Source organism: Enoplosus armatus, chromosome 15, assembly GCF_043641665.1.
Source record: "Enoplosus armatus isolate fEnoArm2 chromosome 15, fEnoArm2.hap1, whole genome shotgun sequence".
Taxonomy (NCBI): Eukaryota; Metazoa; Chordata; class Actinopteri; order Centrarchiformes; family Enoplosidae; genus Enoplosus; species Enoplosus armatus.
This window is the reverse complement of record NC_092194.1, coordinates 11,105,680-11,133,405: the sequence shown is the minus strand read 5'-3', so window position 1 is coordinate 11,133,405 and position 27,726 is coordinate 11,105,680. Positions and strand designations below refer to the sequence as shown.

The window sequence follows — 27,726 nt, the reverse complement described above, 5'->3', positions numbered from 1 at the left end:
TAGACATTTTACCAGGAGCTATTCCAGATTCTCCAAGTCCCAAACCTGAAGCTAGCAGTCCAACCAGCAAGACGACAATGATCAGTGTGAGAAAAGTGTCTTCTCCACTAGATTTTGATTCCATCAAAAAGGATGTTGACAGCTTGTTTAATAAATTAAACCTGCCAGAGAAACCTGCAGCACAATCCAGCAAAATACGGGAAGACATCATGTCCAGTGGCGAGATCCGGAGGTTTTCCAAGGAACTGACCGATAAAGTGTACGGTCATCTGATGGGTAGCCAGACATATCAGATTCCCTTGGTCTCAATGGGAAGAAGTCTCTCGGACTCTGTCATCTCTCAGCTCGGGATGAAGGTGGATACTACTGAGGTCCTTCAATCTCCTGAAGTTTTGTACGTCATCACAGAGGACGCAGTGGGAAAATTCCTGCAGCAGGTGCAACTCTGGATGGAGAAGAAGCCATCAAATAAAACAAGTCACAGCGAGAAAGTTTCTGGTGCACTAGCTGACATCGAAGACCTAATCACAACAATGCTGACCCCACCAGAAGAAGTCAACGTCATTGCACAGGATTCCGCTGAAGACGGAGACAGGCAGACTACAACACCCACTTATTCAAGACCGGTATCACCTGCAAATGATTCTGCAGTATGTGCATTCTTCTGCAGTGATGATGATTGTGATCATAGCGATGACTTGAATCTCAGGTTCCATGTTGATAGTCGGCATTTGATCAGACGCAATGTCGCAAAGGTGGGTCCAGAGGACATATCTTCTGAAGTAACCCCTGTGCATACATTGGTCTCCTACGCCTGTTGGCCAGCGCCTTCCCACAGTCAGGTGTCAGGCTCTGAAAAGTCAGGTGGGAGAGTCTCAGCAGGGCCAATTGACACCAGATGTCTTGTAACAGAGAGTATGACCGAAACCTTCATCACTTCTCTGCTCGGTAGGCTCATCAAAAAGGCCCCTCTGAAAACCAGAATATCCACGCTGACGGTAGACTTCAGTGGCATCATCAAGCGTCTGTCAAACAAGGTGCGGGATGAGATCGACATCACTGGCTCTCTTGCAAGAAAAAGTGAGGACTGCATGACAAACCTCACGAAAGCCGTGATTAAAGACCTTCTCCAGGAGATTAGCTCTCCTAAAAAGATACTGGAGGTGGCAATGGCATCAAACAATACATCTTTTGATGATGCTGTTGTGAAGTATCTGAAAATCCATCTGAATTCTGACCTTGACTCTCCCCCAAAGAAGTCCGCAGTTGCCAGGTTCCTTTCAGCAGTGAGAAGAATTGTAACCAAGCCCTTCAAGCGGTGCTTCATGAGCAGCTGCGATGACTAAATGACCATCTCCCCCTTTTCACTGCCTCCTGCTTCTTTTAACATCTCGAAGCATACTGCATTCATCTTTAAGGAAACAATTTAGTGGGTTCACAAACCGTCACACCTTCCATCTCACCTGACTTGTAGTAGGTCAGATCAGGTGGAGGGTAGTGATGTTACTAGAAAACGTCCTTCCTTCAAGATGAATGCCATTAATAGACCTTTCTCACAGCGGGCATTTTGACATATAATAGCAGTTATGTGTTCCATTTAGGACTCATTTGAGTCAAAATGCCCGCTGTGAGAAACGTCCAGGGCAACACGGCGGCTCAGTGGTTAACACTGTGGCATCACAGAAATGGTCAGTGTTGGATTTCCAGCCTCAAGCTTTGCTGTTTGGTGCTTCTATACTCCCCGTGTTGGCAGGGGTTTACTCCGGGTGCTCCGGTTTCTTCCCATATTACAAATTGTAACATAAAAAAACCCTAAAAAAAAAATAAATCTAAATCAAAAAACAGAAAAATAAAAATAAAATATAAATATAAAATATAGTTTGATTTTGGTTGTGTTTCCCTCTGCTGTCAGATGCTGACAAAATATTATATTATAAATACTAAACTCTGGTTGATTCTGACAAAAATTGTTTTATATTTAGTATATGTGTCATTTTCTGCTCAATACAACAAAATGAGCTTCACAATAGCAGATGTATATTTTGTCTGATGGAATTAACGAAACGATTTAAGACGTGAAGTGAATTTGCCACATTAGATCATTGTATGGCGAGCCATTGCAGAAGAATAACATTTTCCCTAGACAACCAGACAGAAAAGTATTCAAAGTGTGTTATTTAATAATATCACAGATTTCCAAGCCGTCATTATTAGGCACCACACATGCTCAGACCGTCTCCAGGGGAGCTCCTCCAGGGGAGCTCCTCCAGGGAGCCCTCAAACCTGCCTCCTGCCTCATGTTGCCAGGACAACAGACAGCACAAGAGTCAATGTCTCTTAGCAACAGATTGGCTTTAGAATCTCATTCCGACCAATCAGGAGCCAGGTGCTTGTAGAGGAATTCCTGTTGTCCCTCCATTGTAATGTGTAGGAGCAGGGAGGGTGGGGCCACGTGTGTTGTGTGGTACACAAAGCATCTTTCAGTGCAACGTTGACTATAAGAGATGGCTCAAACGTCGGGTCATGTGTGGTTTGTTGTTAGGCAATATTTACTACCTATAACACACACGCACACACAAATTTTAGTTATTTCATTGATGAAAAATCTCTGTGTTTGCTTCTTTCCAGCAATAAGTGATCAGGAATATTTTGAATTCAATTTCACACATAATAGACGTAAAAAATACAAACCTACCCTAACCCTCTGCCAGAGTGGTTGTGCTTTCGTACCACTGGGGTCAATGGCAGTTCATAGTACTGAGACAGTGTTTCATGTAAATATGCCACTTTCAGTGTACTTTGACAGAAACCATGCCGAAGATTGTCCATGTTTAATAATCTGAGGCTCTTTATAAATCGACCTACTTCAGTATTACAGGGATTGCTCGCTGCAAAATTAAAATTACAATAGGATCTATCAATCCTTGATGAAAGTCTATACTTCCACTGATTGTTTAAGACCACAAGACCATCAAATTTCTCCACATAGCCTTTTCAACATTATCTGAATGTTTTGTATGTAATTGAATTGTGTGTTATTATGGATCTAAAAGTCCAACATTTACCTCTTTATCCCTCTTATTTTTCTTGTTGTGTTACTTGGTGGTATTCATACATGCCTTTACTATAAAATTTTAAAAAACTATAAAACATTGTCTTTTTTCCATAATGTGCTTCTCCATCACACTTAAACACAGGGTGCAGTAAGAATCTTTCTATTCTTTTCTGTCCAAGTCCAGTATTTGCATCTGAAATTATTATCTATATTATCTGAAATTGAAAAAGCAATCAAGAGGGCAACAAGCAGAGGGCCATAAAGCAGGAAGGAAAGATGGAGGATGCTTTTTTTAGAGGTTTTCCACACAGCCTAGGGTATCTTTACTTGCTGTGTCCTTTCACCCAGATGCCAGCTTGCAGTGATGGTGGGGAGGAGCAACTGACTGACAGTGTTTTCCACAAGTTCAACTGGGCTCACAAAGCATTCTGGGTATTTATATGACATAAGCATTCATTTCTGTAATTTAAAATATTATCACCATACCATTTAAAGTAATAACAAAAAAACTAGTCATTCAGAAGCATAAGAGAAATGGACTGCACCATCTTCAACAATAATCTGCAAAATCCATTTTGGCTCTGCATTCCATTAAAACACAAAAATGTAAACTCGTTGACAAGAGTGAAGGTATTTCACAACACCAAAGAATTCCTTCTTTTGTTGCACTAAGCTTTTCATTTGTTTCTCTCCTGTATGCTGTCTTAACAAATGAATAACAGGATAAATCCTGAAAACCATTTTTATCATCTATCTTTGCAAAAACGTCATACATTTGTAGTCTTCAATGTGAGTTTAGGTGGTCCAAAATTAATTGAGGCTATGAACATGTGCTCTTATGTGAACGTAGAACAATTTGAAACAATGGGAATTTATGAACAACTCAAGACCTCATGTTACTCCTCTCAGCAATCTGAAGGATATTTTCAAATTCATATCAATAACAAAACATTATAATAAGCAATGTGTTGATGATTGGTCAAACCTGTTATCTCAAAACATTTTACATTTTGAGTGAATGTACTTCCTGTGGAAGTAACACTCTTGTCATTGACACTGCCTGTCGCTGCCTGTCAGAGCTCCAGGGCTGTTAGTGAAATATAGCCCCTGGGTGGTATATTTAACCCTGCTGGGGCAACTCCTCCCATTTTGAGTCTGCTCCTGGAGTTCCTGAGTTGGGGGAGTTGGCTGGAGAGGGGAGGTATGCATGTGGAGGCCCAGATAGGGCCATCGTAACCTTTCTTCCAGATTCCCCAGCTAAGTTGAAGCGGCCTGCCCCACTTATATCACAAACAGGCTGCTGTACTTGGGCCCGGGCTGCCTGTCATGCCTGTGTTGAACTCGTTTTCCCCATAACTCCTCCCTCTTCCCCTCTCTTCTTGCTAACTGCTGGCACTGGAGCTTTACTACCACAGCTCCAAGCCCTCATTGCTCCCTGAGGTCATGCTTATGTGAGTCATACTGAGGCACGGCCTTCAATAGCAGCCAGGCGCTGCCAGGCTGGGCCAACACACCTGCTACACTCCCTTCTGCTGCAGGCAAGCTGCAAACTAACTCCAATTTACCAATTTCATACAAGGTATGAAGTTTGTTTGCATATAAGCAGGAAAGATACACAGAATATGAAATATCACGTGTCTGACGCTCATGAAAATGACAATAGGCCTACCACTGTTTTTACCAAAGCATCCTGGTTATACTGAAACGGTAATATTTCTGAAATCATTAAACTGGTGCCTTTTTCATATTATAGCAAGTTCAAGTTCACAAGTTCATTGGGACGTCTGACATATTCCTTCTTTGTCCAAATGCAGCTGGTGATGTAACAGCATAATGTAGGTCAAGACCAGTTTGAATTCTCTGACATGTACTTTTGGGAATGATCTCATAGAAATTGTCAGACAACAGGCCACAGGAAAAGCAGCCCAACATACATTAACATTTAAATAAAGTTTAAAGCATATATTTAGTATCAGGTGAACAAAGCACAATATCCTTTTCTCTGCACCCAGGGCGAGGTTCAGTGCAGTGCATCTGCAGACTTGAATGCCTTTTAGTAATTTGTCTGCAAATGCAACAATGACAATATAAATCAAAAAATCTAACATGGTCCATATGGATATAAACGGGGCACTGAGGTTGTCTCCACCCCAGAATTCCTTAAATAGTGGCTACACCCACAGTCAAAACAAGTGTCAAGATCATGACCAAGAGTGGGGTACACCACTTTCATTGGTGCCTAACTTATGTATTATTTATAGAGTTTAATAGATGGCCTCTCATAAGTGACCTGATTTATTGTGAACCCACAAAACAATATAAAAAAATATTGAAATATCTGTTTTTGAGGGGATACTGATAAATGATTATACTGGTAACATAGTTACAATGACTACAATGATAAAATGAGTAAAACAAAACATTTTTACTCACTTTGTAGCTTTTTAGGACTTTGTGTTATGACATGTGATGACAGTTAAACACTTGTTTTTCTGTTTTTTCTGTGAAAAAGCTGCACAAACAAGCTCCAAAAAACAAGACAGAAACCTGCGCTTCATCTGTCACTGGTGTTGCATTCAAGGATTGTGGGAAACGTGGTACAAATGATCCTCCTCTAGGCCCCCTCGCTTCAAGTTGACAATAGAGCTTGAAAGATCAAGGTTTCTTTGGATGGATCTTTTCAATTTTCAGCAAGGAATTCAAGGAAGTCAAGGGGAATATGTCCATTTCTGATAGAGTAAAACATTATCAAGTATAGTTTAGTTTAAGTTGATAATGTCACCATAGGCGACCTAATATTTCCTTGAGAGTTGCTGCAAAGTGTAAACTATAAACTCAACTCACTTCTTCAAAACACTATCCCCTGTAGTCATCTAAAGTTAAACCTTTGCATTTTGACTTTACCTGGACCGTTGGCCATAAATAATTATATTCTTCTTTTTATTCAAAAATCTAAAAGAATACAGTGCAACTTCACAGACTGTGCAGCTGGAGAAGAAATTACACATAAACCCATATATACACCATATATGTAAAATTGCAATCCTTGGTGTTCATAGAACAAATAATCAAAAAAGATATTGAACATTTGTGACGTTTTAGATAACATTTGATCTAAAATGGCACTATAAATTGTATACCCATAGAAAATGTAGATAGTCTGTCCTGCCAAATCAAATCAAAACATTTAGCAGCGTATATAGTTGTAATCCACATTTGAGAAGACACAAAAAGCTCTGAAGAATAAAATCAATAGGCGTACCCTCATCTCAATATAATATAGTCTCAACCTTGAAATTTCAGAAACTACAATAAAGCAGACCATATCTCTGTTATTATTAATTTGCCTTATGTATAGAAAAAGAGATTTGGTTTAGATTCTTTGTCACTTAGCTGATGCATAGGCCTTTCACTTTGGCTATAATTGCAATTTATCTTTATCAAAATATATTTATAAAGTTGATTTACAATGCTGCATGGTACAGTTATAAAATAATTTTCTTTTTTGGATGACTTATAAAATGTTGCAACGAGCCGTCAGGTAGTTTCCAGCAGGTTATTCCCACACCCCGTGAACACAGCATAGACTGGATCGACCTTTCGCCTACTTTAGCGGATGGCAGTTCATCGGGTTTACCCTGACACTGCTGACTCTCACGGCCACGCCCACCAACGGCCACGCACCCTATTTCCTCCAACCGTCCAGCGAGCACGCACTGTCCACGCGCTCTCTGCTCTCCCATTGGCCCAAGCTCCGCACACACTCCATTGTGATTGGCCGAGTGTTGCCACCCGCCGGTGCGTGTTGTGAGTTTTGTTTTTCTTTTTTTTTCGCCTCCCCATGTTTTACACACACAGCTGAGAGAAAAGGGAGCCAGTCAGAGTAAAAAAACGACCTCAACCCTACCCAAGTACAGGCAGCATCACTGGCAACCTGCGTCTCTTTGTTCTACACTGGCTTTGACAACAAAAAAGTGATACTTAGATATTTTACTCTCCAATGCCATCGCGAAAATTTACAGAGATGGACTCAAACGGGGTAAGATAGTTTTTTTTTAACTGTTTCTTCAGCTTATTTCTTTTCCTGTCAAGTAACATTCACTTGTTTACTGAGTGATTTGATATTTCACTACTCAAGCCAAGTCATCAGCTAAATTCAACATTTATGTACAATTTTGTCAATATCATTTTGTGTCACGTCAGCGTCCCGGTGATGCCAAATCAACTATATTAACTCAAAATGCAAAACTTTTTTTTATTACAGATTTATTTAGGTTTTGCTTGTTATTCAGTCTGTAAAAGGCAATATATGTACGTTATAATCTCAAATAGAAATGTAATTTAAGCATGTACGGAAGCCTGTCAATGTCGACAAATTGTTTCATGTAGTTTCTGTGGAGGATCAGTAATATGCTTTGTTTACTGTTAAAATGTTTTATAAAGTTGTAACGTAATAAACCCACTTCCTGATGCAAACCCGCTTTATGGGGATTTCACATGGCTCATCTCGGCAGCACGTCACTGTTTGGTCTATATTTGGCAATGGGAGGCGTCCTGGCTCTGAGCCAAAGGCAGTGCATGCTGGGCTGGGGTGTAGTCACCAACACCCCTCCTCTCTTATTGGCAGTATTGTGCAGTTTGTCCGGGAACTTTAGATTTTAGGAACAGTGACAGAGCAGAGGATAACAGGAAATTGATTTTTTTATTTCCCATTCTGGTTAATAGAACAGAAAGCTTCCCTTTGTTTGCATGTGTGAGATGATCAGATTTGAGTAAAAGCTGAATCAACACAGCGTGTCATGCAGTTGGAAATAACCACGATAGCCCAGTGATGTGGCAACACTGAAGTACTTTCAGTTTGCTCCCTTTGTCTGAAGTTTATTTAATGTTCCTTTCAGACTGAGTACATGGATCATTGTGGGTCCTATGTGAAGCGAAGGAGGCATGACAGCGAGCAGTCTGTCTCTAGTGGAACCTGTGGCCTGGAGTATACGGACCTGGAGGCGGCTGAAGCGCTGGTGTGCATGAGTTCTTGGGGCCAGAGCCACTTCCTCGGCAGCAACAGGCCAAACCCCTGCAAGCCCCGACCCCTCACCCCGGCTTCAGACTCCTGCGACTCTCTCTTGCCGACAGAACTTCCAGAGCCCCCAAAGGACTTCGTGTCCCTCTCCTCCCTGGTAAGTGACTTATCGTGCTGTACAGGTCAAACGTGCTAGGATCAGGCACTGAAATCACACAGAGCCATGAAACCATTGAGATAACAGATGTTTGATTAGTAAACATATTCCCGAGAGTCGAGGTTTGCATTAAACCTTGTGGCCTTTCGATGTGTGAAGATAACTGCCGACCATGGTTTCCGACAGGTGAGAGGTGCTGCAGCAAGAAAAGCCTTGATACAGTAAAGTGGCTTGACCTTCAGACAGAGTTCCTGCTCTCAGAGGCAGGGTCATAAAAATCACAGTTTATAGCTCAGAGTCATCATTATTCTGCTTTCCACCTGTGATGCTTATCTCTGCAAACACTATCCCTCGTAAAACTAGAGAAACGCTCCATGTTATTGCAGTTAATTCTTCTAATGTTCTGCTCTTCCTTCTCTTCCCAGTGTATGACCCCCCCCCACAGCCCCAGCTTTGTTGAGACTTCCAGCACTGCGCTCCAGTCAAGCTCTGGCCTGGCTGTGTCCTCACAATACTGTGGGTCCGGTCTTCATCACCCTGTTCTGGCACCCATCGCAGAAAAGACCCCCTCCCTTCCCCCTCTGCCACAGCCCTGCAGAGCCATGGCGACCAGCGTCATCCGCCACACTGCAGACAGCACCCCCTGCCAACACCACATTCCAGTGGCCCCCAATCCAGAGAAAACTAGAGACACCGTAACGGCTGCAATGGTCTACCAGCAGCAACAGCGCATTACAGAGACTGAGCAGATAAGCACACCTCCGTCTCCTCCTGCTCCTCTCACACCCACATTAAAACCCCCCTCAAAAACACAGCAGCAAGCCAGACCCTCAAATCCCTGTTTGGACAGTGCCCCCACCCCAACTCCTGTCAAAACCCAACTGCAAAACAGCCCACCCACTCCCCCTGTTCCAAGAACCCTGTCCCCGCCTTCAGTCACCAGCCCTCAAATCATCTGCCAGATGTTCCCTGTCAGCAGCCAATCAGGTATAATTTCAGCCTTCATCCCCAGTGCAGTTCAGACGTCCAGTAATGGGATTCGGACCGCCACCGCATCCATCCTCCCCCAGCCCACCTCAGCTAATGCCGCCCCTGTCCAGCAGTCTCTCATTGTGGGCTCAGCGGTGCCCCAGGGCACTGTGATGCTGGTCCTCCCTCAGTCCTCCGTCTCTCAGGCCCCTCACTGCCCTCAGACTGTCATGACCCTGGGCAACACCAAGCTGCTACCTCTGGCCCCGGCCCCTGTGTATGTGCCAACGGGACCCAGCAGCGGCACACCAGCCACAAAGATGGACTTCTCCCGCAGGAGAAACTATGTCTGCAACTTCCCAGGCTGCAGGAAGACGTATTTTAAGAGCTCACACCTCAAGGCTCACCTAAGAACACACACAGGTGAGGGTTTACTGCATATGGAAGTGTTTGGTTTGGGTGATAATCGTGAGGATGTGGAATAAAATGTGACCACAGATGAGTGTTGCATCCTGTTTGTAAAACATTCCTGACCTTGTTGTTCTTGATGGGAAGAGAGTGAGCTCATTGTTATATCTCGGACACGGCATGGTGTCGTGTGAGGTTTTTTTTTTATGACTGCAATGTGACTCACTTGTTGACTCCTTACTCTTCCTGTTTCTCTCTCTAAGGTGAGAAGCCTTTCAGCTGCAGCTGGGACGGCTGTGATAAGAGGTTCGCCCGCTCCGACGAGCTCTCGCGCCACAGGCGAACACACACTGGTGAGAAGAAATTTGTGTGTCCCGTGTGTGACCGGCGATTCATGCGCAGCGATCACCTCACCAAACACGCCCGCCGCCACATGACCACAAAGAAAATTCCCTCCTGGCAGGCCGATGTTCGGAGCCTGAACAAAATGGCTGCTGGCAAAACACCTCCCTCAAAACCTGGCCTTGCCACACTGAGCATGCTGGTGCCTGCCGGCTCAAAGTAGACAATGAACACTGCTGCCATCTTAGCCACTCCCAAGATGCCACAGGGAGCAGCCAAGCACACAAGGCTGCTGCTATTTTACTCATGGGAATGAAAGAAAAAACATGCACTGGACTCGTTTTTTCCTCTTTACTGCTCATTTGTACGTGTATTTTTCTCTATAGGTTTCTTTTTGTTTACTTTGATATCATTGATAACGTATGCACTCTCGCCAAAGCCTTTGTATGAAGTTTGTCTTATACATTTCACCTTCTCCACCCCTCCTGCAACACTTTTGATCAACAAACTTTTTATATATACATATATATATATATATATATATATATATATGTGTATATGTCTATGTGAATGTATTGTTTGTTGTACTATGAAATACTATGTCATATTTGGGGAAAATGTTAACATGAAAAACCATGTAAATATGAATATTAATCATCAGTACTATGATTATATCTCCCTGTCTAACTTTTCATATTATTTAATACATATTTGTAATAAACACAAGATTAAATGAGTCATTATTTGTGCATTTTGTGACCTTTCTGATATCTAATCCTGGAAAAAGTGTGGGATCTCGGCATAGTCAGCAATCTTTCCCGGCTGTCTCATGCAGAAATGCTGTGAGTGGTGCCTTCCCACATCCTGCGTGCGTCACACTGTGACTCCCCCACCCACCCACCACCATCACCACGCCCTCTTTTGGTCTTCTGGCGAATGAATTTTTTTTGGTGTTATAAAAGCTCCTTTGGTGAGACCATCTGGGGACATGGTGTCCTGTTCATTAGCTCAGAGCCAGAGTGCTTGATGAGTTGCTGCAGACAAAACAGACAGAGACTTGTTTGCCTTGTGTTGTGTGTGCCTTGGTCTTTCACATGAGACCCAGGAGGCGGAGGGGGCTGTTTGATTCTTGCATAACACACCACTGACTTTTATTCATTCAAAAATTTCTAATCTAAACACCTCCTGTTCTTGTGGTCAGTGGTTACAAATGGCAAATGACGGGAGAGAGTTGTTCTTAAAGTCTAGACAATCCCTGGTCATATAAATTAAACAGAGTGTGAGAAAACTGGAGAAATCGGGATGATGCAAGTGGAAATTTTATCAAGTAAATAATAAAAAGGGAACCATTAAGATGCTGCTGGAGAAAGAGTGATACTCGGTGCTGCCTCCATCCTCTCTCTCTCTGTCACCCACACATTTATAAGCAGTGGTCCCACACCTAGTAACAGCGCACCCCTTCCAATCAGACAGTGAGAAATATGAACTGTTGGGGGTGCGACCAATCACTTCTCTTCCCCGCATACCCGCCCCTTTGCCTTACTGACCGACATACACACTGGCTGTGTGCCACCTGAGCTCTGGTGTACAGCGACATCTGCTGGTGGATTCATGTCATTTCATTATTTACACACGCCAAAAAATGGTCCTTGGTTGTGTACATTTTTGTATGTCCTTTGCCAATATTACTTGTTATTAAACTTATTCACCTGCAAGAAAATTTTGTTTGCAGTACAAAATATACTTATATACTAAATATAATTTTGTAATAATATCATATGCATTAAAAGGCATATGAACTGAAAAGATAAATAAAATCACAGTTCAATTTCTGTCATTAAAAATGCCATTGTGTAAAGTAAGAGTTAATGTCACTCATTTTATTCATGTGTTTTCTTGTGTTTCTAATGTCAAAAGACCAATTATATTTATCCAAAGTCCATTAACATAAATCTAATTTTAAAGTTAGTTCCTCTGTCCTTGACTTTAATTACACTAATAAATAAGCAACCCAAAATTAATGTAGGGGCTGTCTAGTGTGGTCTCAAAAAATAATGCCCAGTTTTGCATTATCCTTCATTAAAAACTCATTCATGGTATTAATCAAGGAGATACATTTAAGGATACTTAAACAATGGAGAGTATGAATTAATTAAATAAATAATAACATTATGTTTGCTTTGATTGTCTTTGAGATAAACTGTGGCAAATCCATTAGATTGGACATTGGATGGGTCTTTTCCACAGGTCACAGTAGTAAAAGCAGGTGTAAATAATAAAATAAATCGTGGATGAATGACATTAAGTTGCTTCAGTTTCAGGATCCTGGTACTATGTATGCTGCCTCACTGTCACAGTCATTTTTTCTGGATTACTTGATTGTAACAACAGCATCTTTTGTAACACCCGCGGTTTTCCAACATGTCAAAATGTCTGCTCTGAAAATGGCCTATTTAGAAAGGCAAACACCTGTACATATAAGGTCTTACAATTCACACAGCCAAAAAACGTACTTGCCAAAAAATGTTATCAATTAAGCCACTGCAGGTGTGTGTTTTTACCCTCCATCATTTTATTTTCTTCTGGTTAACCTAAATGATAAACATTTTTATATTTATTTCGTAAACTCGTTTAATTTATTAATCAAAACAATGTTTCTGAGGGAAGTGTTTCCTTGTTGCACCAATGAGCCTCGTGCTGTTGCTATGGTTACATCAACACAACTAGGACGGTTTGCTGACAATTGGAGGTCTTAAAACAGCTAAAACACTTGTAAATGGACATAAAACGACACCAAATTCTGCATATTCTTCGGCGAGGACATCTTTAACACTGTTTAAATTTAACTAACTTGGCTTCTGACCAACCTTTTTTGGACGTTTAGCTCACGAAAGTTGTGTGGCAGGTTGCGTCCGCTAACTTCATCCGCCTCTATATTTCTCCTTATAATCATCAGCATGGAGGTTGGAGACAAACTGGAGGAACTACACATGACAGTGGACGAAATCGACAGGCTGACAAAAGCTTTCAAAGACGAGAAATTCAGAGAAATGCTGCGCGATTACGCCCAAGAATTAGCAGATCCCGAGAATAAGAAAAGGTATGAAGAGGAGATCAAACTTTTGGAGCAGGAGAGGGGAAACACGGTTGAATTTATCCACCCGGAACCATTTAGGGCTCTCAGGACGAGTGTGAACGGCAAGCAGAAGTGTTTTATCAATATCTGTTCCAATGACAAAATTGGAAAACCTGGAAGTAAATGGGGGGTGTCGGAGGAAGGCCGCAGAGGACAGTGCTGGTCCCTGCCTCACAGTCTGCACCCAGGGAGGGAAGACAGAGATCCAAAGGGGAACAAAATCATGGTCTATGATGTTATCTTCCACCCCGACACTCTCCACATTGCAAGCAAGAACAAGAGATTCATGGATATGGTGGACAGCACAGCCATACAGGGAATCCAGAGTACTTTTAAAGTGACTCTGGATAAAAACAATGTGAGAGAGATGAGTACAAAATACAAAGGCACCCTGCAGCCTTGTGTCATCCGAAAACCCATACCTGGATTTAAAACCAAGGAGCCCTCAGAGAAGCCTGACCCTCTTGCATTCTTATACCAAGATGACAGAAGCACATCCTCGCAAACCAGGCCTACAAGATCACCTGCAACAAAAAACAGCAGCAATGTGAAACCTGAAAGTATCCAGGTCCAGCCTCAGAAAGCCGAAGGGCCAACCAAGCCAAACTACACAGTAAAATATAGATCTTTTATTGATCTACAGGACTTCAGGTGTTCTAGAGACTCAGCCCAAAGCCCCAGGCCTAAGGAGATAGTGGTTACCATCGACGTGCCACTTCTCAAGGCAGTCGCAGACGCCAGCCTTGAGGTAAAAGAGGGAGGGCTGCTGCTGGAGACCAAGAAACCAGCCTACAGACTGGAGCTGCCCTTAGCCTACCCTGTGGACGAAGATCAAGGGGAGGCCAAGTTCAACAAACAGAAAGGACAGCTTACAGTCACACTGCCTGTTCTTCCTTCTAATGAAGCTTTTGATTTTGCTGTAGGACCTCCTCAGATGAGTGTTAGTGATTGTGAGAGGCAGGAGGAGACGAGTGAGGTGGAAGAGGATAAATTGGAGGAGGAGAGGGAAGGCCAGAAAAGTGAGGAGGAAAGAGACATTGTCGAGGAGGATTTGAGGCATAAGACACTGGTAGAGAACGGTGAAGAAGAGGAAGAAAGAGGTCAAGAGAAAGAAGAGGAGCAGATGGGGGAAGGCCACAAAGGTATAGTGGGACAGGAAAGGGTAGTGAGTGAGAAGGAAAAAGGGAGAAAGCAGGAGAGGGAAGGGGAAAATAGTGAAGAACAGGAAATTGGTGAGGAGGAGGCAAAATGGAAAAAGCAGATAAGAAAAGGCCAAAAAAGTGTGGAGGAAAAATTAAAGGAGCAGAAGCAGGAAAATAAGAAAGAAGTTGGAACACTTAACCCCCAGGAAAGGCAGCAACATGAAGATACGGGAATAAGTAAAGATGAATGTGACAGAGCAGCAGAGCAAAAGGATTCTGGTGAAACAAGTTTTTGGTGTGACACTGTTGACCAATGCATTGAAGTTTCTGCAGAGAAAAAAACCTCATGTGTGGCTCCACCTGAAACAGAAAACCAGCCTGTTTTAATCACTGCAGAATATTCAAGTTACAAAGGAGAAGAGGGAGAAGTAACTCTGAACTCTTGTTTGGAGTCAACACCCAAAATGAAGACTTCAGACATTAAAGGGGAGACTGGAGAGACCAAAGAGTCTCTAGATGGAAACCCGAAGGTGAGATTAAGTTTGACACAGTGCGTGTGATTAAACAAAGCTGCTGTTAACTTGTATTTTTCCGTTCCAGGTGGAAACAGAAACTGCATTTCTACATCACGGATCCAGTGAGGAATCCCAGACTACTGTGTCTTCCACCCCAGCCTTCACTCAAAGTCAGAACAACACAAAGGATTGCTGCATTTCCCAGAGGACTGACGAGTCCAGCAAGACGCCTGCAACAGATGAAGCGACCAAGTTGAGCAGAGGAGGTTCAGGTGACAGGGTCACCCTCTTCCCTGAGGATCTCGGCGCAGGCTCAGGACAGCCGGAGGCGAGGGAGGAAGATGACCTGCCGGAGCACAACAACAAGCCACCGCCTGCGTTATTCAGGGAAATTGATAAAGATGGAAACGAAAAGGTCATCAGCGATCATTCCACATCTGCTGGGTTCATCTTTCAAAACTCCCTGATGTATGAGCTGGACTGAGTACTGTGTGTGTGTGTGTGTGTGTGTGTGTGTGGGGGGGGGGTTCTTGTATTACAGCAGTGTTATATCAGTTGAAAAGTCTGTCCAGTAATATTAAAATGTTCATATTTTCTCTTCTGTCACTTAATTCAAATACATAACAAAAATGATGCATAAATAATATCAATGTCCCACAATAAACTACTTAGGGCAACATAATGAAAACTTTTATTTATTTATTGGATTTTTCACATGTATATAAAAATTGTGGGTCATTAGCATGGTAAAAACCAGCTCCCCTTAGCCAACGCTCATGGACCCTGAGGCACTGTGTGCTGAGAAAAACTCTAATTCATCTAATTTCTTTATTCCCCTGCTGAGTAGAAGCAGGTCAATAGGGGAACCTGCAGCTAAGAGGCAGAAAAGACAACGTAGGACACTGTATGCTGCGAGTTACATAAAGTCAGTGCCACTCAGTTACAGATGGAGCAGGTACAAAAGGTGTTCATGCTCTTAGTCCATTTTTGATGTGTGGGAAGTGCATTAGAATTTGAATGTAAGTGTAAAACAGGCAGCTTGAAGCACTTTTAAAAACAAAGCTTAACAGAGTCAATGTTCTCCTTTCATTCAAAGGCGTGGAGCACTGAGATATCTACCACTGCAGATTCCTCTTGTTGTTGTCTCGTCAGAAACCCTCCTGCAGTGTCTCATAGCTCGCAAACTATTGCAAAATACAGAGTTTGTTCTTCCTCATCTGATTCCTCTCTGGAGGGAGTTGTCTAAAAATTCAGAGTAGCAGGAGAGGGAGCAGAAGTGCTGCTGCACCGGAGCATCTGTGCCCCCCATGTCGTCCACCAGGACCACCGTGTGAGAGACTTGGTGCAGGTTCATGCTGACCGCCGTCTTGATGTAGAAACTGATACAGACGCTGCCGCAGTCGCAGGTCTTGGCTACTTCGAGGTCCCGACACAAGTGGGCAGGGATGAGTTGAGGTCCGTACGGTATCCTGTGAGGTAAAGGAGAAAGAATACAATTAGGAGTTTGCTGTAAGAACTTGAACCACGGTGGAAATCCAGTAAGATACACTGAGTTTAGTTCTAACCTGAGGTTGGCCACAGCTCTGGAAGCCATCTCTTGAAGCGAAAGGGGGAATGTGAGTTTCATTGTGTGATCCAGAGGGTTAGGTTGGATAAATGGATTTCCAAACAAGTCCAGGTTCTCTAGACTCAGCTTACGGAAGTCACCGGGCAACACAGCCAGCTGGTTATGCGCCGCTGACAGGAACCTCAGCTTCGAGAGTCGGCCGACGTGGAACGGCAAACAAACAAGCTCATTGTCGTCCAGTTTGAGGTTCACCAGTTCTCTCAGCTGGCAGAACTGAGCGGGGAGGGACTGCAGTCGATTCTGGCTGAGGTCCAGGAGCTGTAGGGTCCGCTGCAGGGTGGACAGGCAGAGGGCCTCGCTGAAGGCTTCCAGGTGGTTGTTATGGAGGACGAGCTCAGAGAGAGAGCTGAGGTCACCGATAGTGGCAGGGAGTTTCTTGATGTGGTTGTTGCTGAGGTCTAGCTTGCGGAGAGCTGCAAAAACAAAAAAAGAAAAATACCACCACTTAAAAGGAGTACTCCAGCTATTTAGTGTTGAACTCCCATAAAGAAAGAAATTTGAAAAAGGACGGTCCAAAAAAAGAAAAAGATCCTACATTTTCCATAATGCCAAAAGCCCAAAATATTACTTTCAGTATTCAGCCTCATTGACTCACTCTACCTTTAAGGGAGAGCATCCGCATGTCCACCCGCGACAGCTTGCAGTAGGAGACCTGCAGCTGCTCCAGAGTGTAGGGGAAGCTGGAGGTGAGGGGGTAGTCCTTCTTGGAGACGATGGTGAGCTTCTTCTTGGGTTGCTCGACGTCTCTGGCACGAACCGGAGTGAGTGTGGAGAGAGGAAGGCTGCTCGTGTCACTTCCTCTGTCTGCCAAACGAGCGGCTGAGAGGAAGTTCTTTAAGCTATTGGCATCAGCCTACAAATCAATAAAATAAAGTTACAGGTGGATGAATAGATTAATAGGTAACAGAACCAGCAGAAGAACAGTATATTCTCAGGTGGTTGCGTATGACCGGGTTCCTTGAAATATCTAACCTAAATTCACTGGCCTCGAATATCTTGACACACTTCCTTTGAATGAACACGATGAACTTTGTGCTGCTGGGAATATAAATGTGAGTGACTCAGGATGTAAAGTACAGGGATTAGACGCAATTTTGTGAATACCTGTACAATCAAAAATCACCCAAAGACACATTGAGGTGTTCATTTAAATTTATGGTACATTTTTAGACCGTAGTTTCTGGTGATTGTATCATGGCATTTATAAAACTGTGGCCCTGTAGGTTTCCATTTTTCACAATTTGGGAGCTTCTGTTTTCCCAGCCTAACGTAGTGTCGGTCTGTTTGTGGGTGTGCGAGTGCATTTCTGTCAACGGGACGGGCTGAACTGTTAGAATTTAGGTGAAAGGTCACCACAGCCTCAACACAGCCAGGAGGGCTTTACAGCAGCTGGAAACAATGAGGCTGTTATGGTGTCTGTTCGGGCATCAGCTGCAGTCACAACAACAGTATGAGTCTGTCTGGCTGATCAATGAGGATACAGCTTGACTCTCGTTTCTGAGTCTCATGTGACACATTTTTTCAAGGAAATAATAATGAAGTTACTTCATCATAAACCTGAAGATCTTGTGGGAAAAAAAAACACCCAGTCATTATTATGAACACCTTTATACTCAAACTGTACCATGTTGGACGTCGTACCTTGCTCAAACAAATGTCAACTGAAGGTTCCTTCAGTCTCACAGTGGCCTTGCCTTCCTCCACAAACCAAGTGAAGAACTTCTCTATGTTGTCTTTTAGCTGAAAGAGAAAGTTGGCAAATGTCAGTGATGGAAAAATACATTTCACAACACTGAGGCGGGTATGCGTCATCATTCGACCAAGAGCGATTCACTGTCTCAACAAGTGTAGACAGGACAAACAAATAACATGAGCACTCATTTTCTGTCTGCTGAGAGGACTGTAGCATGTAAAAATGCTTTGTCACAATGTGACCTATACATTCAAAGCAGCGTCTACTGTCCATGCTGTTAAGAGGACAATGAAGCATATTGTGCATCAAACTGTACAAAGAACAGTCACAACACTAGTACATTAACTCAAACATAAATCATACAGCACTACAAACATATAACACCAAGGAAAGAGGGAAAGGGATATATTAGTTCTCTTGAGTTGATGTTAACGTGTAAACGTCTGATCCAGCAGGTCAGTAACAATATGGAAAGGTTTCATGACTTAATGCTTCTTGACTTTCCTTATCCTTCTTACGTCTTTGTAAATACAAACATTGCTCTTAAAGTCAACCAAAGGGTTTATTCAAGTTAATCTTTCCATTTAAAAAAAGACAGTCTGGCACAAATGCATGCTGGGATAGGCTCCAGTCTGCTGCCTGGATGGATGGGTGGGTGTCTGAAAGATAAACAGATCCTCAATATGACAAACATTTATCGACTTGTGGACAATAAATGTAACAGAAACTGTCATTTAATACACTATAGACTGTCCAATACACCTGCCTGTTTTAGGAACTAGATTTCACGTTATATTTAATATGCAGCCATTGTTTAACCTACTGTTCTTGTGTCTGTGTATGATGGGTATGGTTTGATACTCTACTGTTTTCAGACTTTAGCTGGCTTTGAATTACTCTCTGAGTGACTTAAAATACCCTGAACTAAATTTGAATTAAATCAACTTAATTGAAACCCTATATAATTACAGGTATTTCGCAATCAGGCTAATTTGGAGGCCACACTCTGAAGGAAAGCAACTCCAGCTTTAACAACCAACAGCAGTACAGTAGTTAGTACAGTAGAGGACAGACAAAGCAACAATAACAACAGGCCCTGACCTTGTACTTTGAGCCTGCTCTGTCTTTGGATGTGCAGATCATCATGTAGATGTTGCTGCGTTGACTCGTCTTGTCCAAATGTTTTCCGATGGAGAGCACCGCTCTCGTCCCCTTCCCCCGACTTTTCATACCAAACGAGGGGAGCATCCGATTCACCACCTCGACATCACACTGCAGCTTCATCGCAGCCAAATTGTAACGACAGAAGTCCGGCTTAACGCCGGTTCAGAGAGGACTAAGGGTCTGAATGCATACCAGAGAGAAAACTTCCGCGAAAAAAAAGTAAGGCTAGCTAGTAAGTAGTGCCGCAACACACATCCGCGCTCGTTATGGATGTCAACAACAGAGCAGCGTCTCTACGGAGCAGCAACTGCATCTGAGCGGCTGTCTCAGACACTCTACAGCCGGTAGACTCAGCCTCTGCTGGGCAACTGCGGTTAGCTTGACAGTATCTTGACAAACTGTAAGCGTCCTGGATAGTTTTCGGCTGTCAGTCGGCTGGTTAGCAGCCGTTAGCACGATTACCCCGCGCGCTCGGGAAGTGACGTCAGTGAAGCGCTAGTGAAAACTCAGCCCGTGCGCACACTGAGCAGGAGCGGGACAACAGACCGCCGTCTGTATGGTGTCTAACTACTGTTTAAAGTGACGCAGTTCTGTGGTCGTTTGTCTGAAACAAATTATAATCGATGATAAAATAATATTTTAATGTGATTCTGTAATCTTCACTGCAGTAATATTACATTGTATTTAAGAACAAACACTTCTACCCACCGTACTAGCTGAAAATCATTAAGCAACCTATTTACTTTCAACAGCATCCCATGGTCGTCTTTATCCAATTTTGCGCCACTGAAGTTATCTCCATGACAACTGAGCAGAAACTCCTTGAAAACAAAAGTAAGTGTACCATTGTTGTTTTTATCAAACTACTGTTTCCAAGGTTTGGCTCACCCTGTAGATGGGTTAGTAAACTTTTTATTAATTAATTGAGTGAACTGTTGAATGTACCCGTGAAAAATTATAATGAAAATATAAAAATAAATAAAATAGTCCTCAGCAATTGTGGCACCTAGTGGTCAGCAGAAAGAAAGACTTCCCCAAAAACCATACTAGGGAAATATACTTTTTATTTTACTACATTTATTTGACAGTTGTAGTTACTAGTTACTTTGCAGATTCACGTCACATCTTATGAACAGGATGCATTGTTATAGAGTTGCAACAAAATTGGCTCCACATTGATAATTAATTATTAATAATCTAGTAAAGTAATATATTGTATAATATTATAACATTCTGCAATTACTTTGGTAATAGTTCTGTACGTTTACTTAAGTTTGGGGGGGAAGATATTTACTTATAATGGAGTATTTTTGTAGTATAGCTTTTATCAAAGTAAGAGATCTAAATACTTCTTCCACCACTGGTGATGCTTTTATTTATCTCTCCCCATCACATTGACATTCATCATTCCTGTGGTCATGGCATGGAAATCAGCCATAAAGTTTAAAATGGAGGTCCATGCTCTGATATGTAAAACAACAAACTATCTGGCCCCAGAGTATCATGACAAACTGCCTTACCTATATGATCACAGGATGAGAGAAATAGCAAAGACACTATATTGTTGTTATTCTTCTGCTCTATTTCTTTATCTACCTTGTGTATTTTGCCAGAAGTGGCACCCCAGTTCAAATAACAAGCTGAATTTAGGCTTTTGTTTTCATAAATGGGTTTATTTGTACCAACTACCTTCTGTCTTGCAACCGCAATGTCAAACCTGAATCCAGCCACACTGTTTCTTCATCTGTAGTTGTACTTGAGGACGGCAGAGGTACCAGTGAGCTGTGAGTCTGATCTCTCTTTCTCGTCTTCTATATTAACACACACACAAGAGGAACTGTACATTTGTTTGTGACCTTAAATTTTTTAAAAAAAGTGCCACAGTGATATGATTCATTGTATGATTTAATGAACTCATTTAAAAGAATAAAACCCCACAACCCCCCACCCTGTTGGATGGCTCCTTATACTGTTCTTATGCATTTCCACTTCAATTGTACAGGGTACAAGTAAACTGATTCATAAACCTCACAAGTCTTGTGATTGATTTGTTAAGCGCTGTTATGCAATAATAATCCTTCAGGACTATTTTTATTTCTTACATTTTGACATTCATGTTCTCCACCCAGCATACCCCTCATCAATAGATGCTTTGTAGTGTTTAATAAAATTCTTTGGGAAAAAGAAACACAAACCCAGGATACTGACGTCTTTGGTTTCACCTTGCTGTCTATGAATCAACTAAAAGACAATACCTTTGGTAATAACATGCAACTTTCTTGTATTATTCTTACACATTCCTCTAAGTGGCACACTTTTAGTAAGTCCCCCCCCCCCACACACACACACACAATAACACATACAAGGTCAAAGTAAGAACTGGTGAAGTTTTGTTTCCTCCGATGTCTGAAAAATAGGAATTTTGATGAAGAGTAGGATGCTGAGGTTGTGCAGTTTTCATGTATCAGTGGCATGAATGCACCATTTAATCATATCTGACAGTTATTCTTGTTGTCTCTCCGGTAACTGACAGACTGACATGGCCAAGAGAAAGTGCCAATGCATTTAGAGACACTACACACTGCCTGTCCCACACCTGCAGCTGTTTTCATACAGACAATTTAACTGTAATAATATGGACATGTGCTGTTGAGTACTCTTTGACCTTTTAAAAAATAGAAAGTCTGTATTTAAGCTTCTTTTACTTCACATTTACAGTGGAATTTTCTCCATAGACCCTAATAAACACCATCCATTGTTACTGATTTGAATCCATCTTGACTTATCAGTAGGTCTCTTCATTCCCTTCACAGAGCTGTCTCCACACAGGAGGACCCCCTTCGTATATAATAACGCCTCACTTCCCTCCCGTCCTCGCTGCCACAGCCCTCAGACCGATGCACGATGAGAACTGGGAAGAAGCGGGCGTCTGTATAAGTTGGCGGACTCTCACTGAGCGCCAGCTGGCTTGAGTCGGACCGGCAGCACTGCTCGTCCACGCAGCAGGGGTCCGTCAGGCTGCTGCTGTGGCTCCTAAACAGAGCCACGGTGCGGTGGGAGCCGTACATGCGGCAGAGAGAGAAGCGGGACGTGTCTGAGGAGAGGTGGGAGTGGAACAGCGCTCCGCGGCAGGAGAAGATGGAGGAACAGCTAGAGCTGGTGACGGTCCTCCTCCTGCCTCCTCGATCATCTCCTCGTCCGTTCGGCTCGCTGCGCTGCTCGCTGCCGTCCTGGCTTTGCAAAGCGCCGTAGCTCTGAGCAGTCTGGCTGCTGTCCAGGAGGAAGCAGTTTGAGGACGAGGTGCATTCAGTCTCTTGTAGTGAGTTAGAGTCTGCCGTGCTCATGTTTATCAGCATTGCCTCGGAGTAGCTGGGAATCACCTGGCGGTTGCAGCGTATGTGCCACTCCATTTCAGTGCTGTCCAGTGTGTCTACTCTTGGAATAACACAACCAGTGCGATTCCCTAGAGGCCTGTCTTCATCTAGAGGAGAGGGGCTGCTGTGGCTGTACTCTAACCCAAATAGTTTCTCTATGCGGTAGTGCACATAAGCAGTGCGGTACTCTATCAGCACTCTCAGAGGCCAGGACAACATCAGCAGAGCTGCCAGCCAGAAGGCAACCTGGGACGTGTACCAAGGCATCCTATCTGGGTCTACGTAGGCTATCAGGTTTTCTCTGAAGTCCACATTCTTCAGCTGCATCCCCTCCCTGGCCTCCATGTAATCGTCCAAACCCTCAATCTCAGAGAAGAACCTGGCTCTCTGGTTGAGATAATCGTTTTCTGGCCCAGCCTCGGTGAAGCTGAAACATTTGGTGAAGCGCAGGCGAGTCGCCGGATGTCCCTCCAAGCCTCTGAGGTCACGTGATACGTCTTTCATCCCACAGTGGCTGTAGTCGAACTCCCCCTCAGCCACATGGGTGTTCACTCTCTCATGGTACACCTGCGTGGTCGTGTAGGCATCCCCGTTGCGGTATCGCGTGACTTGCCGAGTACGTCGGACAAAATGGTAGCTGATGGCCTTCCACCATATGCAGGGTTGGGCCTGTTGCATCCGCAGCACGCGCTCGTACACGCTGTCCACATCTGCTTTGCACTGCAGCTCACTCCTGGCTCTGCAGTGCCAGCACTCCACCATGTACAAGACGTAGAGCATGAGAAGGAAGGCCAGAGGGATGTAGATGTAGCCGTCAGAGCAGGGGCTGTCGTGGTAGATCATTGAGTGTCCCCCGACGCCCATCCCGGAGGACCCCCGCAGGGAGGAGGTGAAGGAGGCCGTGAAGGAGGAGGTGAGAGCCGGGTTGAAGCTGATCTTGGTGACCCGGGTCAGCTGGCACCAGGCCACCGCGCCCAGGCAGCTGTACATGAGCAGAGAGAGCAGCAGGCAGCGCCAATGGGACTCCCGGCAGACACAAGCACCCAGGGACTGCTTCACTGGATGCTGCTGCAGAGAGAGAGAGAGAGAGAGAGAGAGAGAGAGAGACATAAGAAAGAAAGAAGGAGAGAGAGAGAGTAATGAGGAAAAGGCACTTAAAGCAATGAGCCCCCTGAAACGTGGCGGTGACATTATGACTTGCAGCAGAAATGCAAATGAACATGGCCGCACTATAAATTGCCAAGCTTTTCCATACCTAAGCACAAAGTAAATCAAACTAAAGGAAGCGCCGTGGAATTCAATTAAACCACGTATATGTGTCCCTGGGAGGCTGTGAGTCAAAGCAGCTGACGGACAAAAATATTAAGTGAAGTGTTTTCACACATCTATCTCTGAAATTAATTTCATTTATATTGCATGAGGGCAAATGTACTCGCTAGTTAAGTCGTCAAATCAAATAGAGCCCGACCGATGTTTGAGGCAGATACCAGCACTGATATTTGAGAGCAGAAAATCTTACAGTGTAAATACTGTGCACTGGGCAGGACATTTTATTGGTGCAAAATGAACTTGTCGTCAAACATATTTTTGGCATTTCTGTACTGCAATGTCTTGTTACTCACTGCACTGGCCGACACAGGTGATAAATTAATATTGACCAATAATATCAGTAGGCCACATTATTAGTCAGTGTTCAAACTGTGTGGCTTGAAATTAAGCTAAGCTTTAGAGAAGAGATGACGCTCTAGCCACAGCAAAAGTGCAGAAAATTACATAAAAACCCATTAAACGTTTAAGTTATTTTTCAGTGAAAAACACCAAATATTTTCAGGTCCAGTTTCTGAAATGTAAGGATTTAGTGCTTCTGTTATATATGTTTTTTAAATTAAATACCTCTGAGCTATGGACTGACAAGCAATTTGAAGATGTCACCTCGGGCTCTGGGAACTTTCACTACTTCCTGACATTTTATAGTTTAATAAGTAATCAAAACAATAATCAAATGATAAATCGATAATGAAATAATTGTCAGGTGCAACATGACACACTTAACCTCATGCATGCATTCAACAGTGGTCCAGTATAACTACGTACATTTCCTCAAGTGCAGTAGTTAAGTAACATTTTGAAGAACTATTTCCAGTTTATGCTACTTCATACTTCTACTCCACTACATTTCAGATGGTAATATTGTACTTTTTAACAGCCGCGTTACAGGTTACTGTAATTAATAATGAATTACAAACAGTATCAACAGCGGCTAAAATATGACACATTGATTGGTTAATTAGTTGATTAAACTATCCAACAGTACGTAAAATAGTTCATATTAGCTCCACCTGGACCAGATGCAACAATAAAATGCTGCTCATGTTAACACATCAGTAATAATAATAACATGATATAACATATATAATAATATAACACTGACAAGGGCCATTCTGCTGCATAAGTAGTACTTTTACGTGTGATACTGTAACATGTTGATAGTATGTTAGTATTTTTACTTAAGTAACTATTTTAATGTAGGACTTTCACTTGTAATGCAGTATTTTTAAATTGTGACATTGTTAATTTCACCAAAGAAAGAAATCTGAATACTTCTCCAAGCACTGCTTAAACACACACACACACACACACACACACACAAACCTCTGCTCTACACTTATCTGCTGAGTATTGGGTGGTTAGCTCAGGGCAGACAAACAGAAAGTGCTCACATTTGCAATACTGACCACAAGTCGAATCGTCCCATTCAGCAGAGACACTGGCCTGAAGCTCCTTCATCAGTAACACTAACAGTAAAAGACGGCCGAGCATAACCCTTTATGCATAAAGAGATTAAACCAGCAACATTTAATGCATGCATCTGCAAGGAGTGCAGTGGAGTTTCACACATTTAAAAATTAATTTTATCTTGTCAGTCACATTTATCAAGATTTCTGAATGACTTTCTAATATTTTTTTGTCTGGTTCTTGTGGTGACGCCCATCCCCATGAGATCCTGGGCTCTTGGAGACTACCTCTGGTGTTTTATGGAGTGAAAGGATTTATGTTGACAAGCAGCCCATCCATTACTGCACTGACACAGGGGTGGGGATGTCACTTTGCTGGTTCCACCTCAGTTATTCATGGAGCAAACAGGGATTCAATTTCTAGTGTACCAGAGAGGACAGGCTTTTCAGTAGCGCATGCCTCCTAACTGCAGACATTACAGACTATGTATAGTTTGTACTCATTTACCTGAAAAACATTCGGGGGAGGATTTCTTTGTATTGTGTTTTTATACTCTAATAATACGTCAGACGTGCAAATTCCCCATTTAAATACTTCTTCTATGTAAAATATCTTCTAAATCAAGCCAATGTTACACCAATTTAAAAAATATAAGCCCTGACTCAGATGGGATGACAATACATCCTTAGAAAGAGTTTTCAAGCAGCTAAACTAAATCTGTAGGCTGAAGATAAATAGGACGTTTGTAAAAAAAAAAAAAAAAGAAAGACATAAATTGTACTCTACGGTATCAAATAGGACTGAGCAGTTACATGGACAATGGATCTGAGGTAAGACAACTCCAGCACTTTTACTATCTGTCCATGGCTGGCTGCACACAGCCAATCCCCCAGATGGAATCACAGTAATTACTCCATAGCAGTAAAGACAGAGGGCATGGTGGTGGAGCAAACACAGACACGTACACATAGAGGACTGGTCAACGCTTGAAATCATGGTCAAACTAAATGCATGAGTTTGTCAGTGAGAGTATCTTTCCACATCACTGGATTCTGCTGCCACTATGTGAAATGGACTATTCTGACATTTCAGCAAGAAGACAGAGAGGCAGTTTGGCTGCAGGTGGAAGCAGTTGGGGAGAGAGGATGTCAATATAGGATTTACTTTCCAGTGAGCCACAGAAATCAAAATGCACGCATTTTAAATCTAAATTACTTAAATAAAATAAGCTTGGGAAACTTGCATCTTAGCTAATTTGTATAGCACGACAAGAAGGTTTCTGGTTCAGACTTGTTGGCATTTCTTTTCTTTTCTGAAAGTAATTAATTGATCAGAACTATTACCAGCTAATGTTTTTTTTCATGATTTTAAGGTTTATTTTGTTTAGGTTAAAAAATATGATACTGAATGGCTGGCATGTCCACACCTACCTCCTCCGGGACATCACTCTCAGCCGGTGAGCCCTCTTCCTCCTCCTCCTCCTCCTCCTCCTGCTCCTCTCCCTCAGCATCATTGGGAGCGCTGGCCGCCGTGTCCTCCGCAGAGTCCAGATCGGAAGAGAGCATGCTGCACTTTTCGCATGTCAGAGAGAGATTATAAACTCACTCTTTTTTATTCACTGGCTTTGCTCCCCCCTTCAGCCCCACGCCGTCTGGGCCGGAGCCAGCAGGCTGCTGCTGCTGCACGGAGCGGGGATCCCGCGGTGGTCCCGACTGGCCGGACGGAGGGGGGCGGGGTTGAGGGATTTCACCGCAGCAAAGGCAGCAGAGGTTGACCATGATGCAGTCAGCGAGGCTTGTTATCAGTGGCCAGTGGTAGACAGTTTGAATCACCTAATAAAAACATGTATCATAAAAAAACATCTCAGCACTATGTTTATCCAGATGTGCTGCCCAGTGTCCTGGAGGAGGGAGGAAGGATAGCGCGAGATCTAGCTTAGATATGTGGTAAACCCTGAGCGTCACACGATATAAATCAGCAAGGATGCATTAAAATAGCCGCCAACAACTCAGCTAAATGGTGTACGCCTTCTAAGCCTCAAAATTACCTAATCGTTTTTTGAGAGAAGGGGGGGAAGTAGTCGCGTTCGTTTCTCTTTACGCTGCCTGGTCGCTTTTATTTTGAAGGTGGAGTTTGGTGTCACATTCAAATTCTTCCGTGTGGTCCTCCGAAGTGTTGTGTACGGATCCAGCACTTAACTGAAGGTTAGCTAACACAAATGTGAAACATTATAAAACAACAAAGACAGCCACATTGTGGTCACACTGTTTGGTATCGTGTTGAATAATTTTAGCTTCAACCGAGTGAGGTTTGAGATATCAAGCTAGCGTTAAGCTAACGTGAACTGCACGTTAAATTCATCCCCTGTGCGTGTCGGACGTAAACTTA

The 27,726-nt window shown here is 43.0% G+C and overlaps 4 protein-coding genes across 5 annotated transcripts; 2 read left to right on the top strand and 2 right to left on the bottom strand.

The window, feature by feature from the left end:
• The first annotated feature begins 6,931 nt into the window (after positions 1-6,931).
• Positions 6,932-10,679, top strand: LOC139297407 (Krueppel-like factor 11). The gene is made up of 4 exons (XM_070920056.1): positions 6,932-7,094; positions 7,954-8,232; positions 8,658-9,624; positions 9,873-10,679. Exons 1-4 carry the CDS (start codon positions 7,056-7,058, stop codon positions 10,172-10,174), a joined length of 1,587 nt encoding a protein of 528 aa, XP_070776157.1. The 5' UTR covers positions 6,932-7,055; the 3' UTR covers positions 10,175-10,679.
• A 2,229-nt stretch (positions 10,680-12,908) lies between these two features.
• Positions 12,909-15,228, top strand: dnaaf2 (dynein axonemal assembly factor 2). Its single transcript, XM_070920381.1, has 2 exons — positions 12,909-14,759; positions 14,830-15,228. The coding sequence occupies exons 1-2, from the start codon at positions 12,909-12,911 to the stop codon at positions 15,226-15,228; spliced, it is 2,250 nt and encodes a 749-aa protein (XP_070776482.1).
• Positions 15,229-15,428: 200 nt separating this feature from the next.
• Positions 15,429-19,577, bottom strand: lrr1 (leucine rich repeat protein 1). Of its 2 annotated transcripts, XM_070920382.1 has the most exons (5): positions 19,166-19,577; positions 18,013-18,111; positions 16,972-17,224; positions 16,310-16,784; positions 15,429-16,213 (listed from the first exon to the last, which is right to left on the bottom strand). In XM_070920382.1, exons 1-5 carry the CDS (start codon positions 19,346-19,348, stop codon positions 15,958-15,960), a joined length of 1,266 nt encoding a protein of 421 aa, XP_070776483.1. In that variant the 5' UTR covers positions 19,349-19,577; the 3' UTR covers positions 15,429-15,957. The 2 variants fall into 2 exon arrangements, with proteins under 2 accessions (XP_070776483.1, XP_070776484.1); XM_070920383.1 differs by lacking the exon at positions 18,013-18,111.
• Positions 19,578-22,035: 2,458 nt separating this feature from the next.
• Positions 22,036-26,903, bottom strand: LOC139298017 (transmembrane protein 151B). The gene is made up of 2 exons (XM_070920835.1): positions 26,769-26,903; positions 22,036-23,670 (listed from the first exon to the last, which is right to left on the bottom strand). Exons 1-2 carry the CDS (start codon positions 26,901-26,903, stop codon positions 22,036-22,038), a joined length of 1,770 nt encoding a protein of 589 aa, XP_070776936.1.
• Between the last annotated feature and the right edge of the window lie 823 nt (positions 26,904-27,726).